Source organism: Lutra lutra, chromosome 1, assembly GCF_902655055.1.
Source record: "Lutra lutra chromosome 1, mLutLut1.2, whole genome shotgun sequence".
In the NCBI taxonomy this organism is placed as follows: domain Eukaryota; kingdom Metazoa; phylum Chordata; class Mammalia; order Carnivora; family Mustelidae; genus Lutra; species Lutra lutra.
The window spans coordinates 142753876-142778750 of record NC_062278.1 but is presented as its reverse complement, the minus strand read 5'-3'; the positions used below and the strand labels follow the sequence as shown (position 1 = coordinate 142778750).

Sequence of the window (24875 nt, the reverse complement as noted above, 5' to 3'; positions counted from 1 at the left end):
AGGGTAGAAGCAAGGAAACATGATAGGAGACCATTGCAAGAGAGAGAGGAGGAGGGCTTGGACCAGGATAATTGTAGTACAAAGAGCGAAAATTTTGGACAAATCCTTTTTCATTATGAAAATTTTCAAAGTTTATAAAGGTAGGGAAAATAATGCAAAAAATTCCCATAAATCCATCACCCAGATTCAGTAATTATCAAGGTTTTGCCACATTTGCCTAACCAGCTTTTTTTTTTTTTTGCTGAAGTGTTTTAAAGTAAATCACATATGTCTTATCATTTCACTGTTACATAGTTCATGCAATACACATTCCTTTAAAAAATGAACATTTCGGGTGCCTGGGTGGCTTATGGGTTAAGCCGCTGCCTTGGGCTCAGGTCATGATCTCAGGGTCCTGGGACCGAGTCCCACATCAGGCTCTCTGCTCAGCAGGGACCCTGCTTCCCTCTCCCTCTCTCTGCCTGCCTCTCTGCCTACATGTGATCTCTCTCTGTCAAATAAATAAATAAAATCTTTAAAAAAAAAATGAATATTTCCCATCAACTGATGGATGGTTAAAGAAGATACAGTGTGTGTGTGTGTACACACACATGCATATATACATACACCCACACACACACATACATAACACACAAAATGTAATACTACACAGCCAACAAAAAGAATGAAATCTCGCCATCTGCAGCAATGTGGATGGAACTAGATGGTATTATGCTAAGTAAAGTAAGTCAGTTAGAGAAAGACAAGTAACATATGACTTTACTCATATGTGGAATTTAAAAAACAAAACAGATGTACAGGGAAGGAAAAATAAGATGAAATCAAAGAGAGAGACAAACCATAAGAGACTCTTTTTTTTTTTTTAAAAAGTCTATAAACATATATTTTTATCCCCAGGGGTACAGGTCTGCGAATCGCCAGGTTTAAACACTTCACAGCACTCACCATAGCACATACCCTCCCCAATATCCATAACCCCACCCCCCTCCCAACCCCCCTCCCCCCATCAACCCTCAGTTTGTTTTGTGAGATTAAGAGTCACTTATAGTTTGTCTCCCTCCCAATCCCATCTTGTTTCATTTATTCTTCTCCTACCCCCTCAACCCCCCATGTTGCATCTCCTCTCCCTCATATCAGGGAGATCATATGATAGTTGTCTTTTTCCGATTGACTTATTTCGCTAAGCATGATACCCTCTAGTTCCATCCACGTCGTCGCAAATGGCAAGATTTCATTCCTTTTGATGGCTGCATAGTATTCCATTGTGTATATATACCACATCTTCTTTATCCATTCATCTGTTGATGGACATCTTGGTTCTTTCCATAGTTTGGCTATTGTAGACATTGCTGCTATAAACATTCGGGTGCACGTGCCCCTTCGGATCACTACGTTTGTATCTTTAGGGTAAATACCCAGCAGTGCAATTGCTGGGTCATAGGGTAGTTCTATTTTCAACATTTTGAGGAACCTCCATGCTGTTTTCCAGAGTGGTTGCACCAGCTTGCATTCCCACCAACAGTGTAGGAGGGTTCCCCTTTCTCCGCATCCTCGCCAGCATCTGTCATTTCCTGACTTGTTCATTTTAGCCATTCTGACTGGTGTGAGGTGATATCTCATGGTGGTTTTGATTTGTATTTCCCTGATGCCGAGTGATATGGAGCACTTTTTCATGTGTCTGTTGGCCATCTGGATGTCTTCTTTGCAGAAATGTCTGTTCATGTCCTCTGCCCATTTCTTGATTGGATTATTGGTTCTTTGGGTGTTGAATTTGCTAAGTTCTTTATAGATTTTGGACACTAGCCCTTTATCTGATATGTCATTTGCAAATATCTTCTCCCATTCTGTCAGTTGTCTTTTGGTTTTGTTCACTGTTTCCTTTGCTGTGCAAAAGCTTTTGATCTTGATAAAATCCCAAAAGTTCATTTTTGCCCTTGCTTCCCTTGCCTTTGGTGATGTTCCTAGGAAGATGTTGCTGCAGCTGAGGTCGAAGAGGTTGCTGCCTGTGTTCTCCTCGAGGATTTTGATGGATTCCTTTCTCACATTGAGGTCCTTCATCCATTTTGAGTCTATTTTCGTGTGTGGTGTAAGGAAATGATCCAATTTCATTTTTCTGCATGTGGCTGTCCAATTTTCCCAACACCATTTATTGAAGAGGCTGTCTTTTTTCCATTGGACATTCTTTCCTGCTTTGTCGAAGATGAGTTGACCATGGAGTTGAGGGTCTATATCTGGGCTCTCTATTCTGTTCCATTGATCTATGTGTCTGTTTTTGTGCCAGTACCATGCTGTCTTGATGAGGACAGCTTTGTAAGAGAGCTTGAAGTCCGGAATTGTGATGCCACCAACTTTGGCTTTCTTTTTCAATATTCCTTTGGCTATTCGAGGTCTTTTCTGGTTCCATATAAATTTTAGGATTATTTGTTCCATTTCTTTGAAAAAAATGGATGGTACTTTGATAGGAATTGCATTAAACGTGTAGATTGCTTTAGGTAGCATAGACATTTTCACAATATTTATTCTTCCAATCCAGGAGCATGGAACATTTTTCCATTTCTTTGTGTCTTCCTCAATTTCTTTCATGAGTACTTTATAGTTTTCTGTGTATAGATTCTTAGTCTAACCATAAGAGACTCTTAACGATAGAGAACAAACTAAGGGATGCGGGAGGGGACATGGGTGAGGGGATGGGGTAAGTGGATGATGGACATTAAGGAGGACATGTGATATATTGAGTACTGGGTGTTATATGCAACTTATGAGTCAATAAACTCTACCCCTGAAACTAATAATACACTATATGTTAACTAAATTGATTTTACATTTTAAAAAATATGAGTATTTCTTACATAAATACATTATCACACCAAAAAATTATCTAGAACTCTTTGGTATCAACTCAGACCATAATCCAATTTCCCTAATTGTCTTAAAAATTCCTTTTATAGGGATGCCTGGGTGGTTCAGTCATTTAAAGCATCTGCCTTTGGCTTAGGTCATGCTCCCAGGGTCTTCAGACAGCCCCACATTGAGCTCCAGAGACTGCTTCTGCCCCTCCCCCTCACATATGCCCTCTCTCTCTCTCTCTCAAATAAATAAATAAAATCTTTTTTAAAAATTCTTTTTAGAGTTGTTTTGTTTGAACCAGGGTGCAAACAAGGTCAATACATTGCATTTGGCTGTTATGTCTCTTGAGTTCCTTTTCATCTAAATGAGACATACACACACACACAGAGACACACACACACACACACACACACACACACACACACACATACACACACCTTTTTTCCCTTTGATTTTTCCCTGTGATTTGGTGAAACCAAACTCTAGTGACTGTAGTAGTTCTCTAGAAAGCTCCACATCCCCATTGTGTCCATTTGTTCCCCTCTAATGTCATGAACTCATTCCTTTATCACCCTTAGTTTCTGTAATTGGAACGTAACTCTAGAAGTGTGGTTAGATTGTTTCATTCTTTTTTGTCAAGAACACTTCATAGACGAAGTGTATTTTACAAAGCATTACATCAGGAGGTACCCAATGTCTGATAATCCCATTTACAATGACACTCAAATTGTGTCAAACTCACCTGATGGTTCCATCCATTGATGATTACTGCATGAAACAATTATTTCATAGGGCTGAAGTGGGGTAAGTGGTTATAAAAATGGATAAATTTTGAAACTTGCTTTTTTCCATTTACCAGTATGTTGAGGTTTATCCACATTAATACATTTGCTAATTATTTTATACCTATAAAGTTATTTCATCTTAATTACTACATAGTATCCTATTAGATGAAGAAAACACATTTTTATTTATCTATTCTACTGGCGAAAAAAGAAGATATATCAAATTTTTATTAAGGGGCGCCTGGGTGGCTCAGTGGGTTAAGCCGCTGCCTTCGGCTCAGGTCATGATCTCAGAGTCCTGGGATCGAGCCCCGCATCGGGCTCTCTGCTCAGCAGGGATCCTGCTTCCTCCTCTCTCTCTGCCTGCCTCTCTGCCTGCTTGTGATCTCTCTGTCAAATAAATAAATAAAATCTTTAAAAAAAAAATTTTTATTAAAAGCAATTGTTGAGGGGCGCCTGGGTGGCTCAGTGGGTTAAGCCTCTGCCTTCGGCTCAGGTCATGATCCCAGGTCCTGGGATTGAGCCTCGAATCGGGCTCCCTGCTCAGCCAGGAGCCTGCTTCCTCTTCTCTTTCTGCCTGACTCTCTGCCTACTTGTGATCTGTGTCTGTCAAATAAATAAATAAAATCATAAAAAAAAAAGAAATAAAAGCAATTGTTGAGTATATTCTTATGTGTGTTTCTGTGTACATACAAATGAGTTTCTCTAAAGTCTAGAGCAAGGATTACAAAAGATTTTCTGTGGAGGGACAGATAGTAAATATTTTAGGCTTTGTAGGCCATGTGGTCTCTGTTGCATCTATTCTACTGTTATCAAATGAAAACAGCTATAGTCAATACATAAATGAATGAGCACAGCCATGTACCAATAAAAACTTATTAATAAATTTATAAATGTATTTATATAAACACAGTGGGCCAGATGTGGCCTAGGGGCCATCATCTGCATACTAATATCTCTTTATACTTCCATTAGTAACATATGAGTGACTCTTTCTCCACATACTTGTCACCACTTGGTATTTTCTAATGTCTTAATTTTTAGCCAATCTGATGGGTATGAAATGGTATTTTAATAGTGTTTCATTTTTCATAAGTCTAACTGCAAATGTGTCAACACACTTTTCATATGCATGTTGGCTATGTAGATTTCTCAGACTTGCCTGTTCATATCTTTGCCTACTTTCCTGTTGAGTTGTTTGCCTTTTTCTTAATTTGTATTCTTTATATATTCCAATTCTGTTCTTCTGTTGGTTATATGTACTGTAAATATCTTCTACCATGAGCTTGTCTTTGCTTCATTCATAGAACAGAAGTTTTTGTTTTTAAATATACATGGACATATAAACCCTTCCGTGTGTATGTCCTTTTTACATTTTGTGTAAGAAATCTTTCCCTTCTCCATTCGCATAAGATTTTTCTGCATTTTCTTCAAATATTTCCTTTCCACATTCATGTTTTAGTGTATCTAGAATTTACCTTTAGATACAATGTGAGGTATTTAATCTAATTATATCTTATCCAATATGAGCAGGCAATTATCTGAGCTCCCTTTACTAACCACTTCATGTATTCCCCACTGATTTGTAATGTTGCCTTTGAGTTATTGCAAGTACCCACATATTGTGGGTCTGTTTCTAGACTCTATATTCTGCTTTTTAAGTCTCATCATCTATCTCTGGGCCAATATTACACTATTATTTTTGTAAGTAGTCTTACTATTAGATAACTAAATCCCTCCCTATTTCCAACATCTTTAAATATGTTGCCTAGTATTTATATTTTCTCTTTCAAATAAATTTCATATAAATCTCAATTTAAAGGTTAGGAAGCTTAGCATAATCTCCTCCAGTGATGGTTATTAAGGAGGACACAGATTGCATGGAGCACTGGGTGTTATACGCAAACAATGAATCATGGAACCCTACATAAAAAACTAACGATGTTGAGTATGGTGGCTAACATAACATAATTTAAAAAAAAAAAAAGTTAGGAAACTAAAATTTTCCCAAAACCCCATGATTATCATGAAATTTGGGTGACATCTAAAGCTATGCAGACTGATTTCACTACATCTACAACACCACCTCCACATTTAGCTTATGAAGTAGCAAAAAGAACTGGCTTAAATGTCAGTAAACCCTGGGGTCCAGGCATGGCTTTTCCACAGGCAAGTGCTTGGGTAACTCTCTGGACCAAGTTTCCTCACCTACAAAATGATTACAAAAATAATTTGTCTCAGGGCTATGAATGAGAGGTCACCATAAACTATGAAACCCTGACTCTATTAAGCCCACCTACATTTAAGATTTTTGCACAGGAAACTAGTCTATATCTTTCTGTGTAACATTTATTTCAAATCTCTTTTATTGATCATCTATACTAAATCCCTTTTACTGAGTATAGACTAAGGGATCTTTAGGAAAATAATTTTGCCTTTCTTGAGATCAAAATTCAAGTAGATGGAAGTTATTTTGTCTGTAAAGATAATAACAAAAAAATACTCTGGAATTTACAGGATCCCCTATATTGTTCCAAGATCATGCCCGGTCAGTCCCACACCCTACAGGAAGTCCACTAGCAGATGAGCTTGGCCCAAGTGAGGAAGAAAAAAATTACACGATGTAAAAGCAAATTCCAGATGTGCAGAGCAGATTGAAAAATTATGAGTAAGAAGTTCAAATGTTTTGGAGTCCATGTCTGTAGAAAAACACCTAGATGGAAAGCCCTAACCGTGGCATCCTCATAACAGAGTCAGACTACACCAAACAGAGGAAGCCAAAGTATCTGACAGTTGATCTAAGCCTGCATTTCTTCCTTCATTTCTATCCCAACTTCTGCTTAACCAGAAATAAATGGAAGCTATAAAGTATATCATAAAAGTAAAATAAAATAAAGATTAGTTTTTCATCGTCCCCAGGGTAGAAAACAGAAATGTGTAGGCTGTTTTGGCGTGAGTATAATTAAAAGATGGGTTTATTTATCCATAAGTCTTACTTCTGTCTTATTTTCCAGAAGCAGAACCTCAGCCAAAAATTCAGGTGCAAGTTACTTATTAAGGAACTTCTCCTAGGAGAAACCTATAAGAGAGTGGGGAAAATGAGATCTCAATGATCTTACAAAACCTGGAATTCACAACTATCAAGATGGAAGGGCTTGAGTAAACATCACCAGATTTAATTTGGACCTCTAAAGGATTATACCCTAAGAGTAAGTTTGAACTTAAATAGACCAGATTTTGTGAAAACTGATACCCAACCTCGAATTAACTCAATGACTTATTAAAACAATATATAACTAATTTAACTGTATGACAGAAACTTTAAAAAACTTCTTTTGGCAAATATCACCCAAGCAGCTCTAATTTTTCATACACACTGTCTGTCAATTAATCAAAAATTTCCATGTAAGCTAAGAGACAGGCCCAAGAGAACAAAAAACAGACAACAGAAACAGACCAACAGATGATCCAAATATCAGAGTTATCAGAAATTGGCTTTAAAATAAGAAATAAAAATAAAATTAAAGATTAAAGCAGGAGACATCTGTACCACCCCATTCACCCTGTGCTCCAAATAAATATTTTAAACACTTCCAGCAATTTCTTCAATTTTCACAAATGATATGTTTGTGTTGCTATCACTGAATGGACCCATTTGAGCTCTTATCTATTGACTTCCTATAATGACTGATAAGATGTTTAGCTCTCTTTCAACTTTTCTGCCTTGCAAATCTCTTACATAACTAATTCCTTTCCTTCCTCCCATACAATATATTAACAATAAATATACAGTTAAATCAACATTCACTGTTTACTTTGAGGGTTACATGAACATTGATTTCTACTTAGCCAATGACTATACTTTTATACTTTTTTAGTTCTTTTCATGTACAACTTATAGAGTTTGGGATTACTGGCTTATTTCTCATTTTATATTTTCAACATACATATCATTAATTCTTCCTCAAACTCCCAAATAAATTTGCAAAACCCCTTTCAATACTATTTTCCATATGGTCAGATGAATATAGTTAATTATCAGTTCCATTTTATTTTCTCTAAAACTTCCCTCCTAAAGTCTTCCATATCCCCCTGCTCCAAAATGTACTGGTTGCTCTCTAAGCCTAATGTACACCTATCATCTTGGTACCTTATCACTTGTGAAACTAGGAGTTCCTTTCTTTATCTGCTATATTGAAGCCCACATTTCCTGGACGCCATGTCTTAGTTTCCTCCCTTGTTTTGGTATAACTTGCATTAGAAATAAAATGCTTGATACTTTGCAGGTCTGAAAATGACCTTATTATCATCCTTCTCATAGTTGACTGAGTTTTGCTATGCACAGAATTCTACTAGAAAGTTATTTCCCTCAGAATTTCAAAGGCTCTCCTCCACTGTCTTTTAGTTTCCATATTGTTGATGGAAATGTCTGAAATTTTGTTCCCAAGTCTTTATATGTGACCTGTTTTTAATCTCTAAAAATACCAAGATCTTCTCTCTATTCATAATATTCTAAAAATTTTATAGTGATATGCCTCAGTTATGATTGTTCTTAAATTTGGCTTTGGAAGAGTCTCAGGTTCTTAAATTCATAGAAATTATTTTAAATTTTCTCTTTGATAAATTCCTTTCTATCGAAACTCTCATCAAATTCTTGTTATCTATTTTTGGGCCTTCTGAAATCATCTTTAATTTTCCTTATCTGCAGAACAAATAACTTGCTTTTCCTAATTTCAACAAAATGGAGTTTGTTTCTAATTATTCTCCTTGCTGCTTTGATGTGGTTTTGTAAAAGAAGATAGAACAAAAATACCTAAATCTACTCTCTTTAAACTTGGCATTACTAAATTGTTTCATTATTCAGTGCTATTGAGAAACAATTGATGCACATCACTATAGAAGTTTAAGGCATATAAAGTGATGGTTTGGCTTACATACATTGTGAAATTATTACCACAATAGATTTGGCTAATATCCATCATCTTACATAGGTACAATAAAAGGAAAAGAAAGAACTAAAAAAAAAAAAAAAGAAAGAAAAAAAAAATTTCTCCTTGTGATGAAAACTCCTAGGATTTACTCTCTTAACAACTTTCCTACATATCATATAGCAGCATTAGCTACAGTCACCTCATTGTACATTATATCCCTAGCACATATTTACTTTATAATTAGAAGTTTGTAACTGGTAGTGCTGTTTTATTGTTTTAAAAAGACACAAAAGCAAAAGAAAATATTTCTTTTTTTTTTAATAATTTTTTTTTATAAACATATATTTTTATCCCCAGGGGCACAGGTCTGCGAATCACCAGGTTTACACACTTCACAGCACTCACCATAGCACATACCCTCCCCAATATCCATAACCCCACCCCCCTCTCCCAACCCCCTCCCCCCATCAACCCTCAGTTTGTTTTGTGAGATTAAGAGTCACTTATGGTTTGTCTCCCTCCCAATCCCATCTTGTTTCATTTACTCTTCTCCTACCCCCTCAACCCCCCATGTTGCATCTCCTCTCCCTCATATCAGGGAGATCATATGATAGTTGTCTTTCTCCGATTGACTTATTTCGCTAAGCATGATACCCTCTAGTTCCATCCACGATCCGAAGGGGCACGTGCACCCGAATGTTTATAGCAGCAATGTCTACAATAGCCAAACTATGGAAAGAACCTAGATGTCCATCTACAGACGAATGGATAAAGAAGATGTGGTATATATACACAATGGAATACTATGCAGCCATCAAAAGAAATGAGATCTTGCCATTTGCGACGACGTGGATGGAACTAGAGGGTATCATGCTTAGCGAAAAGAAAATATTTCATTTAAACTTTCAATCTATAGTTCCATAATAGATATTACAAGGGCAAGTACCACCATACCTCAGCAGCTGAGGAAACTCTGTTACAAGGACGCAGTTAAATATTGACCAGTCCTTCAAAAATCCTCCCATTTTTCTGGGCTTTAATTAAGAGAAAATCTAGAAGACATTTTTAAGGGAAATATTAGTTCCTCTACTGAATTAAGATTAAACACTATTTTTAGGCTAGTGCAGCACTGAGATTAGAGCTATTTATCAAAAATCACAGAGTATACTTCAGAAAGCCTACAGGTGAGGAATTGCTGGAAATCTACTTGACTCAGTTCTGACCAAGGGCAAACATGGTTGGGGTAGACTTTTACATAAGTACATAACAACATTATTAAGCGCAGTCACTTCATGCTGGGACTTTGTACTTAGAAAAGCTGTCCAGAAACCAGAGAAAAAAAATTTACTTTGAAAATGCTTCAAAAGCATAAAATGCTTTTTTAACTACTAAATATAAGTGTTGGAACCTCTTATTCTTTTTACCCCTATTATCTAACCACCAACTTATTTGGTGGACTGGAAGAGGGCACTGGAAAAAGAACTCTTCAAATACTTGCAATGTTTTTAAATGTCCAAGTAATTAGCTTTTGAGACTTCCTGCTGTAGTTAAGCAACTGAATATATTACTATGCTTCCTTTATCCAGGGTCCTTGAAAAATGAAGAATTTCACCTAAGTTAAAAGTCCATGAACACTGCTTTGGTTACCCCCAACCCCAAGGTTTAATCATTTTAAATCAAAGTCTATGGAGCAAAGTGCTCTAGCAAACACCAGTGACATCACTAGGTTTCAACTGGAATTCACAGACAGAGGGGTAAGAAATACACCATTTACTATTCACACAACAGCCATGGTGCAACCTGGGCCAAGTACAGCGAACACAGCTTGAGACTGTGCTATGAGCTCCAGAACTTCACTACTTTACCTTTCAGAGAGGAACTACAGAACAGCCTTATAATGGAGACAACCTGAGTCTAGATGTCACCCTTGGGGGGAATCCTAGAAAAACCAGCTGTGCAGCACCTGGAGGTCTTTAGAAAATTGTGTTTATATCCAGTGCCATCTGCTGAGAGGAGAATGAGCCCCCAGTTCCAGAAACTTTAATACCAGGAAATCTACCAAGGGTCTGTGGAGTTATTCAGGAAGAAATCTTACCTCTTTCCACAGTCTTGCCAAACGGACATAATTGTTTCTCCTTATACAGAGTACATATTATGTCTTTTAGATTTTTGTGCCTCTTTTTGAAGATTTCTGTCTCTTTCCTTGCTGTCCTCTACTTGCTGTCTTTGTTGTCCTCTACTTGCTGTCAGGACCTGGGATTGTAGAGCACACCACATCCTCTAGCCTCTAATCTGCCAGGGACTTAGAAACAAAATAGTCAAGGATATTGAGATTGTGAGTAAAATAAGATTAAGTGGCTTCTTAGTAGGAATCTGAAAAGCATTCCTGCAATAAAGAATATGCAACATTAGATTTAGTAATTTCCTTCTACACCAATGGTTCTCAAAGTGTAGGCCAGGGAGCCATGAGGGTCCCCAAGACCCTTTCAGGGGGTTCCTCAAGGCCACAACTATTTTCATAATAATATTAAGGCATTACTTGTCTTTTTTACTTTCATTCTCTCATGAATGTAAAGTGGAATTTTTCAGACTACATAACAGGTGATATCACAACAGACTGAATGCAGGAACAGATATGAGTGAGAATCTAGCTGTCTTCCATTAAAATGTTGAAGATAACTGGAGCGCCTGGGTGGCTCAGTGGGTTAAGCCCCTGCCTTCAGCTCAGGTCCTGGTCTCAAGGTCCTGGGATCCAGCCCCGCATCAGGCTCTCTTCTCAGCAGGGAGCCTGCTTGCATTTCTCTCTCTGCCTGCCACTCTGCCTATTTGTGATCTCTCTCTCTCTCTGTCAAATAAATAAATAAAATCTTAAAAAAAAATAAAATATTGAAGATAACTGAAAATATGTAAAACAATGCCATTCTCATCATTAAATGTCTTTATTTAGAAAAACAGTTATTTTGCTTTTAAAAAACCATTTATGTTAACATGCAGTGGATTTATTTATTGTTATTTTTAAATGGATTAATAAGGATATATACTTTTTCTCAACTTTAATTTCAAGTGGAGTGCATATTGACAGATACAGCCCACATAAATAAGAAGTCTTTGAAATTCTCAATGATTTTTAAGAGTACAAAGCATTCCTAAGACCCAAAAGCTTAAGAAACACTAGTCTAGCTAGGTAGTCTTTTGAGAAATCCAACCCATTTGATGCCTTCCTTCCACATACTAAGATGTGAACCACAAAATCTTGACCTGATGATGTACTAGAGTTCAAATTTTTAATTCATGTATACCTTAAAATATAGTGGAGGAAGAGCAAATGGCCAGATATTGTAGAATCAAATGAAAGTTTCACAACTCAAAAAGGCCTAGAAATTTTTTTTCAAAACTGTGCAGTGAAATCTGAGAATCTTCCAAAGCCATAAAATGCAGAGTCACCTTGGAAAGTGACTCTAAAGCTATCAAAGTTCTGCTTATGTAGCCTTTCAAGGTGACCACATTCATAGCATAAGCTATAAATTTTAAATTTTTTTTATCTATTGATTTTTTAAAACTAGTTTTATTGCCCTCATAATGGAACGACTCAATAATGTACTTTTCTGTTGATGGTTCTGTTTATCTATAGTCATTTGCTTGCATACGTTCCATGCTCCTCCTTCCATTCCCATCACTGAAGTCCACTGAAAAATAAACACTCACTCCCATTTCAGCAAATGGCAACTTCCCTTCAGTAACTGTATTTTAAACATGGAATTATTGAAGTGAACAACTGACTTTCCTTCCCTAAGAAATATCCAACTATGAAGTTGCTTTTCACAAATAAAGTACTTTAAGTATTCACAAAAGAATAAAAAATAGGAAAGTTTAGAACCAACCTTGGATACAAATTATTACAATCATTTTTTTCTCATATTCAGGTCACAAATACATTTTAATACTACTCTTTAGATGAATTTAAAATAATGTTAAAATAATGAAGAAAAAGTTTTTTATGTAACATTCTCACCAAGCAATAGAGGCACAAAAAATAAAACACAGAGAATTACATTTTTTTTCTTTAGAGAGAGGAGACTTAATCAGTAATCATAACTATTCTAAACAAAGAACTCCAGAAGGAAGTCCCTCATCCCTTTGAGAAACCAAAACTTAATCCAAATTCCATCCACTAAACCCACTGCACTTTATTTATGAGAAAACTCTTTAAGTTCTCACTTGGAATTGACTTAGTCTTAATTTAGACCAGCAGTCAGCAAACTAGAAACTGTGGATGAATCTAGCCTGCCACCTGTTTTTGTAAATAAAGTTTTATTGAAACACGGCTATGCTCATTTATTCACATATTATCTATGGCTGCTGTTGTACTATACCAACAAAGCATCTGCAACAGAAACTATATGGCCCACAATGCCTTAGATCTTTACACTGAAAGTTTGCCAACCCCTAATTTAGAACAAATTCTAAGAAGATAAGAAATATTTTTCAACCCACAGTAGACTGGAAGCAGAAAGATGGTGGGTAGAAGATATCCTAAAGCTGGGTGTGCTGACCTCAGAGGGCAGTGGCCCTAGTGGCCTGATACCTAGGAAGAAGACCAAAGAACTCTAAAAGAAGGTCCTAAAATTAAACCATCAAAGAAGTAGGCTTAAAAAGTCCCCTTGCCTTAATGGTAGACAACTCTGAAAGCCAGCCCTGCTGAAGAGCTCCCATAAAAGCCTGGCTGTAACCATGTTCAGGTCAGCTTCTCCCTCTGCCCTGTCATGTCTTCCTCCCTTCCTTTCAGGTGTATCACCTAAAAGCAATCTTGTGCATGCAGCTACTCATCTCAGCATCCAATCTAAGGCACAGAATCTAAGACTTTACATAGAAAAGCATGACAATTAATGTGGGCCTCAGTCTTTAATCAAAATTGCAATCAACTCAATAAACATTTATTGATTACCTAGATTCCTAGCACTACACTAGGCACTGCTAAAGATTACAAGATGAGTAAGATACACTCCCTGCCTTCAAGGATCTGACAATTCACATAATGTCTACAGTTGCTATTGTGCTACCCAAGGTGATTAAAACTACCAAAGGAGAGAATAAATGTATACACTTTTGAGAACTATTATTCTTTCCTCGGTAGAAATAAGATGAGGTTCATTGTCACCATCACTGTAGATGGCTTGGGGTAAGGAACTAGGAATGGAGATTGGGTCAGCCATCCAACAACCCACTGAGGGAAATGAACATGGTGTCATGGAAGTTATGCTTGGCAAGGAGTTTCAAAGATGAACTAACACTTTAAGATGGGTGAAGACAACAGCAAACATGGGAAACAATATAAGAAAGGGACTAGATGTAGGAATGGAAAGTACAGGTTATACTGGAGATTCAACTGTAGCCTGATTTGTCTGAAGCTTGAAATATGAAGACTTTGTTTGAAACATAGGTTGAAACCACCTCATGGAAGTTCATGAACACTAATCCAAAAAGCTCATTTAAAACAACAGGCAAGGGATGCCTGGGTGGCTCAGTCAGTTAAGTGTCTGCCTTTGGTTCAGGTCATGATCTCAGGGTTCTGGGATCGAATTCCACATTGGGCTCCTTGCTCAGCAAGGAACCTGCTTCTCCCTCTGCCTGCTGCTCCCCTTGCTTGTGCTCTCTCTCTCTCTCTCTCTCTCTTGCTCTCCCTTTCTCTCTCTGACAAATAAAATCTTTTTTAAAATTTTTTAAAAAGAAATAAAACAATAGACAATAGGAATAATTTTGAGCAGAAATAGTGTGACCATTTATTATCCAAAGTAGAAATTTTGTTTGTTATCCAAAGTAGAAATTTTGAGAGTTAAATATGGTATTATTAATGCAAGGACAACAGATATAAACTAAGACAATCACATGTAAACCAGAAAGGTCACCTAAGCAGAAAGACAAGATAATTAGAGCTGTTGTTTAAAATAATGAAGTAGTACTCTATCATGGTACTCTATCAATTACCTGTTGCTATGTAACAAACCATCCCAAAATACAGTGGTTTAAAACAGCAATATTTTATTTTTTTTAGTTTTTTTAAAGATTTTGTTTATTTATTTAACAGAGAGAGAGACAGCGAGAGAGGGAACACAAGCAGAGGGAGTGGGAAAGGAAGAAGCAGGCTTCCCACTGTAAAACAGCAATAATTTATTAGTTCAAAATTCAGTGAGCTAGCAATTTGAGCTGCACTCAGTTGGGCAATTCTTCTGCTGTTCTGGCTTAGGCTTATACCTGTAGCTGCAAACAGCTACATTTGCTGATTAGTCTGGCTTTGTCTAGTGCTGGTGGTTGGTGCTGGCATGTCCACTGAATTATGTATCTACAACATTCTAGCCAAACTTTTTCCCATGGTAGCAGAAGAGGTCCCAGCAGCAAAAGGTAAGGAAACACTTTTCAAATCTCTGCTTGTGGCACATTTGCTATTGTCTCATTGACCAAAACAAGTCACATAGTCAAGTCCAGAGACTACTCACAGCCTAGAGACAGAGATGGGAATTTTGCTTGTAATTTTGTAAATATTCTACCACAGATAGCACTGTTTGAGAGGAACTAAAGGTGTAAGGCTAAACATGGAGACAACAACTCAAAGACAATTATAATAAGGATCACATTCCTTAACATTAATTGAGCCTTTTTTATGTTCAAGGAACTCCACATTTTTTATCTCATGTAATTCTCACATATCCCTATGAAGTAGTTGTTATTATCCCCACTTTTTCAGATAAGAAAACTGAGGCTTAGAGATATTCAGTAACTTTAGCAGAGGATTATTCCACTAACAATGTTAAGACTAGAATTTAAAACCAATTAATCTGGGTCCAGAGCACAAACACCCATGAGGTCACACCGCCCCCTCTCCACTAGCAAAGTACAGGAAACAGTGAAAGCCTGGTGTGGAGTGTTGGCAGTGAAAGGGGACAGGGTGTTTGAGAGGTAAATCAGTAGAACATATTCGCTAGTAGGATATGGGAGTTAAGAAAGAAGGGTGACTCACAGATGACTCAAACTTTGAACCAGCATGGCAGGGGAAAGTATGTGAAACCAGATGTTAAATTACAAGTTTTGACTAAGGCTCTGAACTGTGAGAGATATCAGATGCCAAAGGGAGATGTGTGAGATAGACTGGCCACATACAACATATAAATTTTCTTTGGGGAGGTGGGTTGAACTCATGACCCTGAGATCAAGACCTGAGCTAAGATCAAAAGTTGGACCCTTAATCAACTAAGCCCGTAACTACATACAAATTTTCAAAGAAAGTGTTTAAGAATCAGTTGCAAGCTTGGGGATCGTTCAAATCAAGAATATAAAAGACTCGAGAGCATGGAAATTTGAGAATTTGTGGGAATTTACTTGGAATAAACTCAGCTATGAATAACAACAAACATATATCTAAGGGAAGGAATAAGAGGTATTTCCCTTCATCCTAAGCCCAATGAGAAGGGCTTCGAGGGCATCACTCAGTCTGACATGTGTTCCTGGCAGGTAAAAGTCACAAGGCACAGATTTTGGCCTCGGTCTGAGAAAATTCAACCATCCTGTGGCTATAGAGTAGAGTTGTAGCTGGGTAGTGACTGAACTTCTTCAGATTAAAAAATAATAATAATACATGATCTTGACATAGAGGATGGCTTCCAGGCCAAAGGAGCCCAACAATAGTAGGTTGGAGAATGTATATTAAGGCAGAAGCCAAGAGGAGATCAGCAGCTGCCAGTTGATGGAGAGGCACCATTCACATCACAGGGTAACAAGTCCAGAATGGGATTTGCAAGAGCCCACAAAAATGCCCACAAGAAAAAGACCCAAATTTAAACATCTGTCTCCCCACAACACACACAGAAAGCATGTGGTCATCTCATGGCAGTGCCTATTAAGTAACAACAGTAACTCCTTTCCAGTCTCCTTGAATTCTGGTAGATTGAGGAAAAGTAGCTAGTGAGATTAGGAGAAGATAACAAAAAAGAAGAAGCTGATGAAAACCCCTTCCTACACCCAGGAAAAGAAATGCTTGAGTGAAAACTGATGTGTCCATAAGGAGATACACTAATTTCTGTATCAAATGGTGTTTTGTAACTTAGGGCTTTCTATTATCTAAGAATGCATAGAAGACTTATCAACTTCCCTTACCTCCTGGAAGAAGATGAACCACCCCTTCAAAAGCAGATGAAAGGAACAGTAAGTGATGAAAATAAGCCTCAGGTTTATACTCTACAAATGCTGTCCATTCAACACATCAGTTAATAAACTAGGATGTAAGGGGAAGTAGATGGTTTGGTGGCAAAAAAAGAAAAATGATGGTAAACATGAGTTGGCATCTCAGAAACAAGACTGAGGCCAATAACAAATTTAAGGGTCATCTGCTTAGAAGTAGTAGTTGATGCTGCGGAGTCATAGGCACTGGAGAGAGGATGTTGAAAAAGGTCAAGACAAAGTTTTGAATGACAACTGGAAAAATCAGAAAAAGTTTGTAAAAGCCACTGGGGATAATGCAACATGACATCAAGAAGATGTTAGACTGCTGGACCAGCAAGCTCCCCTGAGCACAGAAAGTAACCACTTATGGTGCAACCAATCTGTATGTCTCATACCTTTTTCCAGCAAAGCCAGCAATGGAGGGACCCAGAACTGAGCACTGCATCATCAGTGAAATGGCTGACTTGGTATGGTGGTAGGAAAGATAATGGGCTAATAAAGCAGGGAAGATCCTAAGATGAAGAAATGACAATAAGGATGCAAACAAAAGCCAGCAGAAGTGAAGGAAGTGAAAAGTAAGCCATGGCTAAGAAAAAAAAATGTCAAGTTTTAGATCCTAGGAGTGAATCCATTTCAAGTGATGATGAGATTGGCCTTCAGAGTATAGGGATAGAGGTCATAGATTTGAGGCTTCATGGTAAAAATGGTCACCAAAAAGAATACCCAAATCACCAAAGTTTACGTCAGGAAGTTGGGCAAGGAGAAAGATTATTTTTGGCTCATAAACTGACACCTGTATTCGGAAAGCAAGGAGAGACAGAACGAAGAGGCAAGCCAATTCACATTGGTAGGTGGCAGATTTAATAAGCAAGGAAAGTTACATACAATACTTGTCTTGGGCAGCTGCAAGACAAGTAGATCGCCACACCTACTTGCTAGAATCTTAAAAGTTTATACTGAGGCCGTAACTGGTTTTGGTCATGTATACCATTCAGATGGTCTCAATAACACCTTACTTTCTCAAGACTGCATCCTTGAAACAGCTCCCACTGTGGGAATGGTGGGCAGAATATACATTCCAAAGATGGGGCGGGGGACAAGGAACCTCTCATAGCCTAGATCCAGCTCACAAATGGTCACATCCTCTTGGTGACCTCCCCAAACAAACATGAACTTTGATCTAAAGTCAATTAATTTGCCTGATGCTTTATTCATTCTGCTTAAGAAGGTATATTTTTTTAAGATTTTTTTTCTTTAAAGTGTATACCTTTCAATTAGAGGCATTAAAAGGATTAAGTTTCCATCATCTGTTAAACTAATGTTTCCTCCATTCCCTGGATAATATTGGATGATATAAGCATTATTGGAAATTTAACCCATTTTTTAAAATCATCTGAACTTACAGATAATCTCAGATAAAATATGGACAAATCAAAACTCTAAGCATCTCTAATCATGGCAAATTAAAACCACTGAAAGCACAACCTGGTCCTACATTGGTTTCACATTTCAGATGATTTTTGGTGATCTGTAATCGTTCATCCCAGAGGCTAAAATTGTTTATTGAGCTCTTACTATGTGCCAGGAATTGTGGATATAAACAAGAGTAAACCTTAAGAAGAAAGAGTTTAGCTACTCAGGTCCCACAGGGATTTAAGTCTAGGCTGAGGTTGCCAGGGTTAGCAAATAAAAATACAGGATGCCCAGTTAAATTTGAACTCAGATAAACAAAGGAAAAAATTTTTAGTATACGTATGTCCCAAATATTGCATGGAACATTTATTTTAAAAAAGTATTCATTGTTTGTCTGAAATTTAAATTTAACTGGGCATCCTGTATTTTATCTGGCAACCCTAATTCCAGTTTTTCATTTTGTTTTTCTTTCTTTTTTTCTTTTTCCCTTTTTTTTTGTCTGTAAGAAAAGGGCTTTAACAAGAGGACATCTTTAAAGCAAACAGGAAAAGAAATAATTACAAACTATGTTCTGCTTATTCTGCTCACTCTTTTTATTTGTTTCCATTAGAGAACAGAAACTACTCATCCTAACTAACCCTTAATCAAGTAGCCTTCCTTGTTATATGCTTATATAGCATACTATACTTTTTTTAATTAATTTTATTTTTTAGAGCAGTTTTAGGTTCATACCAAAATTCAACAGAAGTTAGAAGGATTTCCCATATGTCTTCTGCCCCCACATATATTATCTCTTTTACTATCAACATTCTCCACCAAAGTTGTACCTTTGTTATAACTGATGAACCTATATTGACATTATAATTATCACCCAGAGTCTATAGTATACATTGTGGTTCATTCTTGGTGTTATAACTACTCTTGATTTAAACAAATGTCTAATGATATATATCTATCATTATAGTATCTTACAAAATAGTTTCACTGCCCTTAAAATCCGCCATCTATTTATTCCTCCACTGATCTTTTTGCTGTCGCCACAGTTTTGCCTTTTCCAGAATGTCTTATAGGTGGAATGATACCTATTGGTATGATTCAATCATAGGCTTTTCAGATTGGCTTCTTTCACTTAGTAATATGCATTTAAGTTTCCTTCATGTCTTTTCATGGCTTGATAACTCATTTCTTTTTAGCACTGAAGACTATTCCATTGTCTGAATATGCCATGATTTACCTATTTACCTACTAAAGGACATCTTGGTTGCTTCCAAGTTTTGGCAATTATGTATAAAGCTGCTATAAACATCTGTAAGCAGGTTTGTGTGTGGACATAAGTTTTCAGCTCCTTTGCATAAATACCAAAACATGATTGCTGGATCATATGGTAAAAACTATATTTAGTTTTATAAGAAACCACCAAACTATCTTCCAAAAAGGTTGTACCATTTTTCACTCCCACCAGCAATGAAGAGGAATTCCTATTGCACTAAATTCTCACCAGCATTTGGTGTTGTCAGTGTTCTGGGTTTTGGCCATTCTAATAGATGTGTAGTGGTATCTCACTCTTGTTTCACACTATACTTTGTCATATGAGTGCTGCTGTATTAGCTTAGGGTAAAAGTTTATCTGTCATAATAACAATAGAGGGGAAAAAACTGGCAAGGTTATCCTTTCCATAAAGGACATCTCTAAGTCCAAGGTACTACTCAGATTGTTACCACTCACCTGCCAGTGGGCCAACAGAAGGAGGGGAAGAAAGGTATAGGGTAACTAAATTTCATTTCAAGGATGAGACATGGAAGTGACACCCATCATTTTTATTAACATGAACTGACATCCAGTTCTTGCTCGCCACTCGTAACTGCAAGGGAGGCTAGGAAATGTAGTTTATAGCACTATGAGTGCTTCTACTCCAGGAGACTCCATTACTAAAAAGAAGAGGAGAAAAGATGGGGAGGAGGCAATTAGAAATCTCTGCCAAACCTTATTCTTTGGTAATTAGGTAATTATTTGTCTAATTATTAATTTAATGGCTCTGCCTCACCCATCTAGTCTGTAAGCTTCATAAGGGCAAAGATGTCCAGCTAGTTCATCACTCTTATCTCTGGAGTCTAGGACACTATCTCAAGTATTCCATAAATATTTGTGAAAAGAAGAGACTGAAGAAGAATGGAGAGTTACTCCCCCAAGGTCTCTGCCCTCCAGCCTCCATGCTTCTTCCCCTAACCAAATGCTCTGTGGAGCCCTCCTCACTCGTGTCCACTGACTGTCCTCCTCTGAGGATCTGGCTCTGCTCTCCTTTCTTCTCGGCCTGGGCCCATCTATCTCTGAGTCCTGCAGAACAGCATCTGCTCTCAGCCATGTAGCCCCCAGAAATATCTTCTGTGGTTCCATCTGTCCACTTGGCATATCTGTTCATCTGTCCACATGGGTAGTTAGCATAGCTCAAACTAAACAGGCCAACGACCAGTCTACACCTTTGCTATAGGGTCCTCCTCCTAAAATGATCACATCTGTATCACATTTACTCACACAGACTCAGAGGAGTCACAATAACTCCCACCCTCCCTCCAGTACCATACGGGATTCTAATTTTGTCTTGGGCTATCTGAGTAATAAAGTTCAGATTCCCATCTCCAGATAAGGGGCTGAACCCTCACCAAAGAACACTGCCCTGCCTAAGGGCAAAGGATCATATCCTCAAATGAATGCTCCTTGTTTTAAAGAGATTGACCATATACCTAAATTAACACTTCATGTGCTAACATTCCAGAATGGGTAGAATTATCCAGTTGCCTAGAACATCTGCAATGGTTGAGATTTGAAGTAAAGTTTGACTTTAAAACACTGTGCAACTTACCAGAGACAGGAGACACTTGGAGACAGACAGCTTAGGTTCACATCCCATCTCAGACACTTACTAGCTATGTGATCTAGGGCAAATGACTTACCTCCCTGAACCTAGATTTCCATACCTGTAAAACATGAATAATAATAGTACCTACTTCATAGGGGTTTTGTAAGGATTACAATATATATTTAATGTCTTGTATTTTGTAAGTGTGATGGGTTGTTGTTTGTTTGTTAATGGCCACAAATTCCTTCCGACTACTCCTACTGAGAATTGAAATACGTGTACTCTTCCACTGAGTTTGGGTAGACTTGTGACTGCTTTGACCAATAGAGTTCGGTGGACAAGTTCTCCATGGCTAAGCCAGGAAAAACCATATATATGCTGCCTGGTTTCTTGGGGTGCTTGCTCTGGGAAAGGTTAGCTCCCATGTAAGAAGTCTGACTAGCCTAAGTTCACCATGATGGAGAGGTAGCAGCGTCAGCTGAGCTCCCCCTGGACAGCTAACAAACTGCTAACCACATGAGTGAGCCAGCTAGGACATCTAGCCCAGTAAAACCTCCAGATAAAGAACATGTGACTTTAACCTACACAAGAGCCACCAGCTGAGCCCTTTCCAGATTCCTGACCCACAAAACCAAGAACAAAATAAAAGTTTATACCATGACATATTCGGGTCGTTTGTTACACAACAATAATAACCAGAACAATGAACAATAGTAAATGGTAGCCAATATTAATATTAATGCTACTTCTCCATACATAAGCCCTAGAACAGGGTCTCTTGTTTCCAAAGTGTGAATACCAAGGGGTTTCACAGCTCAGACTCCTTCTGCCTACACTTAGAGTTCCCTCTCTTCAGAGCTTGGTTTCTTTCCATTTTCTGCTAGGTTTCTGTCTAACTTCTAGATCAAGAAAGTCTGGATAAACTTCGGATAAACACTTTAAAATTATTTCCTGGAAACTCACCAAACTGAACATGTGAATCCTCCCCAGTCTGCACAACTGAAAACAAGTTATATAATTTCTGTTTCTCAGGGCGGAAAGGGCTGTGCAAGACAGAGAACACTGGGACTGTTGCCTGTCGTCTGGAATCACATTTTAAATAAATAGACAAAGTGAACTGCACAGAAATGATGAATAATGAAATGGTAGAAATAGAAATTAGAGAGCAGTGGGGACTACAGAAGCTATTTCTGTCTCTCACTGAGAATTCCTAATAGCTTAGGTTAGGTGTTTATTTCTAAGGGAGTAGATTATTTTTAATGTCTTTGAACATCACGCCTCCATGACATCCATTATTTCCAAATGACTGCAATGTACTTCTCAGATCTAAACATCACCAAAGGATTGAGGAACAGCTTGAGGTTTATACTGAATGTGTATGTTTTTCCTTCAGCTATTTAAAATGTTCTGTTGGTTATCTCAATTATTTATGGAATTCACTCTCTGTTGAGGAAGTGATTTTCTGTAGAGACTGGAATTATTTTAAGTGAATGTTTTCCTCCTTTCTGCTTTCTTCACTGGTCAACACTCTCCAGTCCATCCATTTAGGATGGTATCATCTGGGATAGCATTAGAATCTTCCCGAAGATGGAAAATAAGTGGATATCAGATTTGAACTGTATAGATACTACATTCATGGCTGCATCTTCTCCCCCTACTCCATACTTTCAGGATGTCCTGTGGCATGTTTTAGAAACAAATGCAAATGTGCAACTATTTTTAAAACATTCAGCATTCTGGAAATATTATGGCAATCATTATTCTTCTAAAATGCATGTAAATATCTAGAAAATTTCAATTATATTTTTGGTGCCAGGGTGTCTTGTTCCCCCAAACTTGACTAATCATCAAAACCACCAAGGGATTTTGTAAAAATGCAGATTCCTGGATTTTGCCTCAGAAAAAAATTGGAGTCAGAGTCTCTGTAAAAAGGGACTCAATAATTCATGTGTATATAATAATCTTTCTGGTGATTTGATGGGCTGCCAGCTTTGATAGTCTCAGCCCAACTGCATCCACACCCCCTAGAATGCATCAAGAGAAAGGAACCATAAGCAAGCAGGTAACATGTGAGCAATAGGAGGAAGCTTCATTCAGAAACTTCCCAGGCCAGGAGAGGACAAAGTTACTCAATTAACAAGCAAGCATCTTTTAAGGATCTAGTATGAATAAATTATGAGATGGAAGGAAACTGAAGAATATCACTTATTCTCTACCAAGAAACTCAGAACTATTCATTCTTTCATTCATTTATTCAACAAATACTTATTGAGCACCGGCCATGTGGTAGGTAATATTCCAAACACTGGTGATACAGTGCCAAACAGACATAGTTCCTGTCTTCATGGATATGGTATTGAACATTACATTACTTTTTTAGGAAGGTAAGCAGGTAACATATGAACTTGGCTCTGACAATTGCATCAGGCAGTTCACTTACCAAACCCGAGAATCTCCTTACATTCTGCACCCCAGATACTCCATTTGCCTCACTCTAGTCCCAATCATAAGGTTCGGAGGTATTCTAGATGGGTTCAGTGTATGTGTAAAGGCAAGAAAATGCCAAATATTATTCAGAAAATGATGAATAATCTAGTGTGGCTTAAGTACAGAATACACAGGTAGGGAGAATGGCTGGAGATTTTGCTGTGGATGAGGTGAGACGTCCCACCTGTTATCAACAAACAATTTAGAAGTTCCATGAATGCCAAATGTTTCTACTCTGTCTGTATAAAAATCATATTCTCCATTTTATTTTTTTGAAAGTTCACTCTGATGGTAGGATAAAAATAAAAAGGGGAGAAAGCCTTGGAGACCAAGAAACAAAGTCGCTATTATAGTAGTGCCAGAAAAAGGTAATAAATATTTGAATTGAAGCAATGGCCTAAGTGGAAAGGAAGTTTTGGTAGTCAGGGCTATAGGGAAGTAGACAAGAGAGGAAAATTCTAGGGCCACCCAAGCTGAAGAGTCTAACTATGCACTTCAGAGGAAGAGTAAATGAAACATAAACAAAAAGAAGAAAGTAACCTTGACTCTTCCATCCTTAGCACTGCCCAAAAGGGCAAGGTGTTTGTTTTGTTTTGTTTTTAATTTTTTAAATTCACTACCACAGAACAGCTCTCACATAGGTTTGTGGTCCAAATTCATGACAACAACATGATAAATACACATACATACATACACACACACACCCTCAAGTATAGAATTTAATTTAAAGCTAGGCCTGGGTTAGAAATATGCCAAGGTAAATGGCAGAAGCAAACAAAAATCCTCATTGGAGTAATACCATCATCCGAGGCCTCAGAAAATTTTCATAGATAAAGTTCCAAGGGCAACAAACTGTTCACAGTATAAAAGTACAAAACACAGAGAATCAATGTATGCTGAGTGAGAGCCAGGGAAACAATAGACTATATAGTCAATCCCACAAAGACTTCAGATACTGGAACTCTACAATACAAAATGAAAAATAGCCATGTTCTACATGTTTAAGGGAAAAGACAACTTTGAAAATATGACCCAGAATGTATCCCAGAGAGACAAAGAAACAGAAATATAAAATAGAAGTTTGAAGGCATAGAGAATAATGTAAGAGAGTCCAAGTTGTGTCCAAATGGAATTTAGGAGGAAACAATAAAGGAAGGAGGAAGAGGCACTCTTAAGAAAACCATGGCTGACAATTTTCCACAATTGGTGAAAGATAGCAATCTTCATATCAAGACAATTTCCTTAAGAAATTCTCCCTAAGGCCAATCAGGAAACCTTCAGAACACAAAAGAAAAAGAGAAAATCATGAAAAGGGAGAAACAAGATCATCTTCATAGAAAT

The 24875-nt window shown here is 37.5% G+C and overlaps 1 protein-coding gene across 1 annotated transcript in view; it reads right to left on the bottom strand.

Annotated features, from left to right (window-relative positions):
- LOC125102579 (histone deacetylase complex subunit SAP30L-like) overlaps positions 1 to 20609 on the bottom strand; it is a 37483-nt gene extending 16874 nt beyond the window's left edge. The window contains exon 1 of the mRNA XM_047733931.1: positions 20418 to 20609. Within this exon, the coding sequence (XP_047589887.1) occupies positions 20418 to 20609 (192 nt within the window). The remainder of the gene's footprint in view (positions 1 to 20417) is intronic.
- Positions 20610 to 24875: the final 4266 nt, after the last annotated feature.